The sequence below is a fragment of the Camelina sativa genome, chromosome 11 (assembly GCF_000633955.1).
Source record: "Camelina sativa cultivar DH55 chromosome 11, Cs, whole genome shotgun sequence".
Taxonomy (NCBI): Eukaryota; Viridiplantae; Streptophyta; class Magnoliopsida; order Brassicales; family Brassicaceae; genus Camelina; species Camelina sativa.
In genome coordinates this window covers 39,241,735-39,250,332 of record NC_025695.1, presented here as the reverse complement: position 1 = coordinate 39,250,332, position 8,598 = coordinate 39,241,735, and the positions used below count along the sequence as shown (strand labels likewise).

Genomic DNA, 8,598 nt, shown 5'->3' with positions numbered 1-8,598 from the left:
GGGAGCTGCTGATCGAGTCGCGTCTTGAGGGTGCCCATGAGCCCTCCTAGGACGTCTTGGTCGAGTCGCTGCTAACATGTCAGATCGAGTGGAGCTCTTCTTTGTGTGCAGGTCGAGTCGGAATTCAGAACGTACGTGCATCTACTAAAATACTGATAACTTTTGAAACACGCCTTCGATTGGCTTGAAATCAACGGCATTGGAAAGATGACTCAATTCTATACAACTTTGATGAAGACGTCGAAGGCTGAATCCTAAAGTAAAATCTTCATGCGACTCGATCAAAGACGTGAAAGGTTGGGTCGCGCTGGGTAGTGTAGATCGAGTCGTTGGAATGCTCTCTTGCTCCTTGTTTGCTCTTGATGGTTTGGACATCTCCTAAAATACCTGAAATAACTCCAATATGCAAGATGCATGCAAGACCAATGCAAAGACTACCTAAATCTGCATATTATGCAAAAGAGACTAAAAACAATGTAAACCAATGAGTTAAGAGAACATAATGAATGAGAAATGCATGATGAAAGAGTGTAAAATATACACATATCAATATATCACTACCAAGTCCAACTTTTATTGTCAATTAAGCTCAATAATTAAAGCCATCCAATTTAGTTCAATTTTCCAATACAACATGATTAACCAGGAAACGATTTGTCTTTGTAAAAATTATTTGTGGACGTTGATTAGCTAGCTTGACGACCTTGGAATAAAGTTTTTGGTTTAAATCATTGTCTCATTCTCCACAAGATATCCTTTATAAAGCTTTGAAGTCTTGGCTATGCTTAGGAGAACCAACGGCTTGAACCAAACATCTTGAATCACTTTCTGATATGAAGGTGGCGATACTGTTTTTAATGGTGTTCTCTATATGGCATGTGTTTGTAGTAGGTGAGCGATGAGTATTGCGATGAAGTCGGTTGTTTCGTTCTTTTGTTTCTTCTCTCTAACTGAATTCTAAGAACAGTCTTACAGTGTGAAGAAGACGAACAAACAATCGATACCTGGTGTGATGATGCCTTGTGTATTAATGACTTACCATTGACCAGCATTAAGGTCATTTAACAAAAAATAAAAATAAACTTATAAGTTTGTTTATAATATGTCTTAAAAAGCAATGTTTAAAGGTGCAATATAAAATAAATCAATCAACAATTAAATAACTCATTTATATTCAGTAAAACCAACTTAATCTAAAATTAAAAAAAAATAAAACGAAATCAGTTTTTATATTAACCAAATAAAAAAATATATATAATTCATATAAAATATCACAGATTAAGATTTTAAAAATATTAAGTAAGGTTATTAAGTAAATATGTAAACTAAGATTACAGTTTTAAACTTTATTTACAATCAAATATTGCAATCAAACAAAAATGTTAACAAAAAAGTACAATTATATTTGTATAAGGGCTTTTTGGGCCGGCCAAAACCCAATCAAGCGAAGCTCTAAAAACTCTAAATCTCGAAGGGACTGAGTCCAAAAGACCCGATTTTTCTGAACAAATATTTAAGTTCGAGTCCAGTGTTTTTCAAGACCGAGTCGGACCAGATTATCCTGCGGGCTTTAGGCCTAATTGATATGTCTAGTGGCATATAGTTTTTTATTGGTTTAGAAATCTTAGCCGTATTAATTCAAATATTTTTATTGACTATGAGATGTCTAACCCAAGCTTTAATGTTAAGACTGACATGTTATACAAAAAACGCAACCCATCCTTATTTTATTGTATTGATAAGAAAGTAACACCTTACATGAATAAATAACATGTTACTGAAAAGAATTACGTTTTCAAGTAGATGTATGAAATATTTATGGATTTTTTTTTTCTCATTTTCATTTACTTAATTTGATTTTGCCTTACTATGATTAATGTAACTTGTCTCACTAAATCTTGTTATTGGACTCTCTTTCAAGAAAGCATTCATTAACTTTCTACCAAAATAAAAAAGAAAACATTCATTAACTACCAATTCTAACGTGTGAATATAAAAACTCTTAAGTATGATTTGGTTGAAGCTCCTACATATTATTAATCAAGGCTTAGAAAAAATCAAGTAAACGAGAACGTAAACGAGAATCCAATGTTAGGTCTTTGTAAAACGAGAACTTTTAACTAATCAATATTAAAAAGTAAACTTTCTGCAAATCTACTTATGAATAAGAAACCACACCAAGAAACGTCATTAAAACTGAAAAGAGCATTCATAGAAAAAAGAGAGTCAAGTATATTCCTTAATATGTCCATCGTGCGTAGATGTCAATGATGATCGAATATTCAAGATTTTTTTTTTTTTTAACCACTTTTTAAGAATACAAAGATCTTATGTGAGGGCGGTCCATTACTCTGACGAGCAAAAAAAGAATAAGGGAATCTTTGTGTAGACGTAGAACAGAACATTCTCTTACAATTAGGAAAAAAAAAAAAAAAACAGTTCGGCTCTAAGACACTGGATGATCTGTTCTCGTTTGCACTTAGATTGTAAAGATTCTCAGTATCTTTCACTGCCATCAATGTCATACACATCATAAAGGCCACTCTTAATTAAGTGGCAATCGCCAAATTAAAACCATGTTACGTCCAATATTTAATAATATTAAGGTGCTCGTAGTATTAGGGATGAACAGTTTGATTCCTTTTGTATCCTTTGGTTTATATGATACCATCAATTGTTGTTCCTAATTATCTTTAAGTTACCCTTTATTAGTGGTCTACCACTTGCTACTTAAATCAGTTATTCAAGTATATATGTATCTAATTAAGAAAATTCATTGTAATCGTATATTTAATGTGTATATCAATCAGTATATGTTGTTGCATTAGCATTGAAGTTCAAAGAGTTATCTATACGGAAAGAACATGCAACTATTTACAAAATAATCCAAAAAATATTTTGTATTTTGACATTAAAGTTGTCTCACACATTTTTACAAAATATATCTAAGCTATGCATTATATAATATATCAACATATAAAACTCATTTTGTGAAATAAGAAAATATCCTAAAAGGACACCTGTCATAAAACCGAAGAATATATAAAGATCTAAATCCAAAAGGTATATGACTACCACGCTAAAATGTTTGTTTCTTTTTAGATAATGACTGTCCAACGAGACTCTGTAATATCTTTTTAGTTGAGCACTTGATCATATATGTATTAGGAAAATTTAAAATAAAAGAATCGTATAATGGGTCAAATAATAATGGTTCGAAAATTTTAGAGCATATATGGAGTAATATGTCAAAACTATTAGCTATGCGAGGAAAAAAGACAATGGGCGTTGCTGATTCTAAGAGTATCAAACTCGTACGTTTAGAATTTTACTATAAGTATATTATCTTCGAGAAAAATATTAATGAAATTTCACTTTATTCGTTTGTAAAGTTGTACATGGTTAATTTAATTTATATGTGGACTTATCCAAAAGTCAACCGAAACCAAAAAGAAAAACAAAAGTAATTGCAAGAACAATGAACGGCATACTTTAGATATAAATAAATTACTAAAGCAAATTGATTACATGAATTTTTCTTTACTAGTTTCATAAATTTGTATATGGTTCAACATCTATGCACATTAAACGAAAAGTAAGGCAGTCTATACATGACTGAAAAACCAAGTACTCCCTCAAAAATGTTTCCCTAAAAATTTCTACTCACAGAAAAACTAACTAAAATTTATTACATTACAAAATGAGAAGAGGCCAAGATGTAATATCTTTGTAATCGAGATATGTTCAACTGAGCATCAAATCGACCGAGTTATGCAGTTTTTTCCACCAAAGTTTTGACTTCATTACATCGCGTTACTCTGCATATTAGAAATTAAATTATGGGTTGAAACTTGTCGAGCAAAGAAATGTTTTATTATGTGTATACAAAACGTGATTATTGGCAATTTAAATAATAGTGGTATATAATAAATAGAAAAGACGATATTCGACTGTTTATTGAAAAATGATATCAATTTCAGGTATTTTGTCTCTTCGAGACCATATTATAAAAGAGAGAAATTGTTATACCAAAAATGGNAAAAAAAAAAAAAAAAAAAAAAAAAAAAAAAAAAAAAGAAAACAAAGAACCAAAAAAAACTTGTTATTATGTTTCTTTAATTCTCCGCTAGCTCAATTGTAGGACAGATTCGTTGGCCCGTTTGGTTTAGTCTAAGGATCATTTACTTTCGATTGTAGGCTTTACCCTAAACTGGTTTGAAGGTTTACGCACTTCATATAATTAAAATGGTTGACATAACATACGTTACTCCATATATACCATGTTTACTATATAGACAAGACAACAACGAGAAAAAGAAAATGATTAACATCACAAAAAATGATAAAGCAAATAACTCTACTTACAAACTATGGATCCACACCTAGTAGAACTGTATTGATTATTGCAGCTTTCATCATTTGCTTCGAAGAAAATTACATAGTTCAATATAAATGTTGGGGGAAATAGATTTTTTTTATTTTTTTTATTTTTTATTTTTCTTTTTGTAAATATGTTGGCGGAAAGATCTCAAAAGAGTATTTCCCTAAACCAGCTCTTTCAATTTGGAAAACAAACTATGAGCATGACAATTCGGTTTAGGGAAAAGACCAACTTGCTCTCATTGCACTAGTAAAACCCTAAGCAAAGAGAGTTGTAAACAGTAAACATCTCAACACCTACTTGGTTGGTGACACGTCAGAAAGGCCAAAACTTTGGTCCACTAGAATGTACCAGAATGGTACTTGCAAGATTTTTAAGGTTTTAGTGCTCATAAGTTGCTGAGTTGGATAGATACCCACCCATTTTAGGTTTAAGGGTTTGAGTATTTCCCACAGAATTTATGAGATAAGATTTAGGTTAATTTCGCATGCCGACATCAATGTGCGCACAACATCATTCGTTTCATTGTTTTTTTTTTTTTTTAATTAGATGAATAAAAAGATGGTGAAATTACCCTACTCATCGAAGATATTATATATAGAGATATACAGAGTGAAACTATGTGACAATTTTTGAAATTGAGAGGATTATATTCCTCACATGTTTGAGCAATATTTCATGGAAAATTTTACTAGAGACTTACTGCTTTATTGATCAGATGCAATTCATACACAATTGCGTTTTTTTGGTTAAAATTTCATATACGATTAATGCTAACAGAATCTAGTAATCTATGAATTATATTATGCTTTATTGACCAATATATTCTTCTTGAGGAAACGGGTACTCGAGTAAAAGTTAGATCTAAAAGGTCGTCATAGAAAAGGTTTAGCCATTTACATAAAACGAAGAAACTAAGTAACATATTTAGTTGTAGGGATTAAGTACGTGAATCATAAAATCAAAAGATGGGTAAGGTTAGGCTTAGGTGAAAAAAACGGGAACCTTCCGAGGCAATGGGGTATGAAGTATACAACTGTAAAGTATAGATAATGCTCTATGTTTCTTTTTTTTCCCACTATACAACCCCATTGAGTTCAAACTCTTTCTATCTATCTCACTCGCAGACACATTTTGCAAGTTGATACACTTTTCTCCTCTCCTCCCTATATAAATCACCACACTTCACAATCAGGAATTGCATCATACATTTGAACAGATTCTCAGTATGATTCTGTAGAGTTTACTCTTTCGTTCAGTTGCGTTCTCTTTAATAGAGGAAGAGAGAGGGAGAGTTTCTAATTATAATTAAGTTTTTTCTGTTCTTTATATTCTAAAGAAGATTTCACTACGTTGGAGAGAGAGATAAAAAAATGGCAATTTCACAAGCCGTCTTGGCTACTGTCTTTGGCATTCTAGGTATTTTATCTTGGTTCTTAACTTCTTATTCTTAATGCTTTGATTAGTGACTTAGTGTATATCTTCTCACGTGTACATATACATTAAAATGCATTCATTTACATGAGCCATCGTGAAATTCTAACACATAACAATAACTATATTGTAGGAAATATCATCTCCTTTTTCGTCTGCCTTGCCCCAATGTAAGTAGTCTATAACTCTTTTGCACATTCCTCGTATAAAAATAACGTATTAACTCAAGCATTTATACGTGTTGTTAATATATTTAGACCGACGTTCATTCGTATATACAAGAGGAAATCATCTGAAGGGTATCAGTCGGTTCCTTACGTGATTTCCCTGTTCAGTGCGATGCTATGGCTGTACTACGCGATGATCAAGAAAGATGCTATGATGTTGATCACGATCAACTCCTTTGCCTTTGTCGTACAGATCGTCTACATCTCCTTATACTTCTTCTACGCTCCTAAGAAGGAAAAGGTCCTTATTCTATATGAATATAACTTATTATCTTGAGTTTACACACAAGAATTACTATATCTTTAACGGAACGTCTTCTTCCATTATGGCAGATTCTAACGGTGAAGTGCGTTCTCTTTGTGGACGTTTTCGCGTTCGGCCTAATCTTCTTGTTGACGTACTTTCTGACTCATGGCAATAAACGTGTTCAAGTTCTTGGATACATTTGTATGGTCTTTTCTCTATCTGTTTTTGTTGCTCCCCTTGGCATCATTGTAAGCCTCTTTTTCTTAGTTACCATTTCAAATTTTTTTTTTCTTTTTTGTTATCGACTATAAAAATTATATTTAACAAATATTAATTGACACACAGAGGAAAGTGATCAAAACGAAGAGTGCCGAGTTCATGCCGTTCGGTCTCTCCTTCTTCCTAACCTTATCAGCTATCATGTGGTTTTTCTACGGGCTTCTCCTTAAAGACAAGAACATTGCCGTAAGTGTCTACTAGTCTTAATATTTGTATCTAGCTCTTAATTATTATGATCGGCTGTCGCTAAAACCTAATGTTTTTTCTCTAATCTTGATCATATATATATCTTCCAGCTGCCAAATGTTTTGGGTTTCATCTTTGGAGTGCTTCAGATGATACTTTTCGTGATCTACAAGAAACCTGGGACGAAAGTTCTGGAGCCGTCAGTGATCAAGCTTCAGGACATATCTGAGCATGTCGTCGACGTTGTGAGGCTAAGTTCGATGGTTTGCAACTCACAGATGAGAACTTTGGTGCCACAGGACAGTGCAGACATGGAAGATACCATTGACCTAGACGAGAAGATCAAAGGAGACATTGAGAAGATTAACAACAAAGAAGCATTTCTCATTTCTAAGAATTAATTAGCTCTTTTACTATCAAGAGTCGATGTGTGTGTGTGTGTGTCTGTCTCTCAATTTGCTTGCATGTTAAGTTAGGGTTCAATGTTTAATTTGGGTCTGGTCAACGTCATCGTGTATCTCTCCCTCTCTCATCTCGAATGTAAAATATGTCTTATTAAATTTTAAATAAATGAATATTTCGTTTGTCTATTATTATGTATGGACCTTTATCTCTCCCTCTCTCATCTCGAATGTAAAATATGTCTTATCACCAATATTTCGTTTGTCTTTTTAACTAAGAAAAATGATATACTGTAGTTGCTCTAAGTAGGAAACAAAGAAAACTATTATATTCTTTGCACAAAAAAGAAAAAATAAACTATTATATTAATTTGGGTAAATATTAATCTTTTTTTTGTGGGACACATTATATTAGTTTAGATATTAAAAATCATATATGTAAGAGAATTTGTACAATTTAATATAATTATTCTAATCATATTGACTAAAGCGAACATTGGTGAGTTAGTTGGATTAAGGAGAGGTTGCGTCCGGGTAGGTTGGAAATGCAGAGAACGAAATTCAAATGTTTCAAACATTAAACCAATAACCTCACTTTACAATAATATCCCACTTCTCTCCTAACTCTGGTTTGGTCAGGCTAGAGACCATACACCACAACAAAAAGAGGATTTAAAGCAAACAACCTACTCCGTCAATTATGTAAGATGCCCCTCAGTACTATCATCAATGCCCCTCTAACGTCTGGTTACAACGCTTTATCTTCTGCCTCCAGCTTTTCCATCTAACAACTTCTGGATTGTGTTTGACGCCTCCTGCAACCACAAAGTCAAGTCATTTTATTTCTTGAAAATCATACTAATTACAGAAATGTTGGTTTGAACGGATGATGAGAACCTCTAGCTTATTTCTGAGATTTTCTTCCTCCATGTCGCGTCTGTCTCTATCCTGTGAGAAAACCTGGATTAAATTCTCTTGCTCTTTCTCCGTCTCTTCTAACTTTTCCTTAAATGTTTCGACCTGTAATGACAGGAGGAATTAATCAGTGAGTGTTGTTATAGGTTTGCAGGCAGACACAGTAAATGTCGGAAAGTAGAAGTTACCTCAGCTTCAAGTGTTTTGCGAAGCTCTTTCTCACGTCGCAGGTCCTTTTGCAGTAACAGGGAACCTTCTTCTTTTTTATCGAGCCTGAGAAACCAAAATAAAAAACACAGCTTCCAATGTTCACGCAAACAAGAAATATGAATCTTATAGGCAAATTAACATGGTACGTTAGGTGGTAACAAACCTCTCTCTTAACTCTTTATTCTCTTGTTCCAATTGACTGAGGGTAGGCGAACCAGACTGAGGCTTGGGTAGTTCGGTACTCTGAGAGAAGAAGTAGAAAAGTTACGTTCTCAAATCCTATACACGGAAAAAGTGTCCATAGGGAAAAAAATTAAA

General features: G+C 33.0%; 2 protein-coding genes across 3 annotated transcripts in view; one reads left to right on the top strand and one right to left on the bottom strand.

Moving 5' to 3' along the window:
• Positions 5,563 to 8,598, top strand: part of LOC104725577 (bidirectional sugar transporter SWEET10-like) — a 10,791-nt gene continuing 7,755 nt past the window's right edge. The window contains exons 1-6 of one of the 2 annotated variants that reach the window (XM_010444254.2): positions 5,563 to 5,800; positions 5,949 to 5,985; positions 6,073 to 6,283; positions 6,376 to 6,537; positions 6,635 to 6,754; positions 6,865 to 7,107. In XM_010444254.2, the coding sequence (XP_010442556.1) occupies positions 5,755 to 5,800; positions 5,949 to 5,985; positions 6,073 to 6,283; positions 6,376 to 6,537; positions 6,635 to 6,754; positions 6,865 to 7,107 (819 nt within the window). In that variant the 5' untranslated portion in view covers positions 5,563 to 5,754. Of the gene's footprint in view, positions 5,801 to 5,948; positions 5,986 to 6,072; positions 6,284 to 6,375; positions 6,538 to 6,634; positions 6,755 to 6,864; positions 7,321 to 8,598 lie in introns of those variants that run through there. The other variant, XM_010444253.2, reaches the window with a different exon arrangement.
• LOC104725579 (protein MICRORCHIDIA 4-like) overlaps positions 7,702 to 8,598 on the bottom strand; it is an 8,439-nt gene continuing 7,542 nt past the window's right edge. Inside the window, exons 18-20 of the mRNA XM_010444256.2 lie at positions 8,259 to 8,343; positions 8,053 to 8,175; positions 7,702 to 7,970 (exon numbers count right to left, since the gene is read on the bottom strand). Coding sequence (XP_010442558.1) covers positions 7,914 to 7,970; positions 8,053 to 8,175; positions 8,259 to 8,343 — 265 coding nt within the window. The 3' untranslated portion in view covers positions 7,702 to 7,913. The remainder of the gene's footprint in view (positions 7,971 to 8,052; positions 8,176 to 8,258; positions 8,344 to 8,598) is intronic.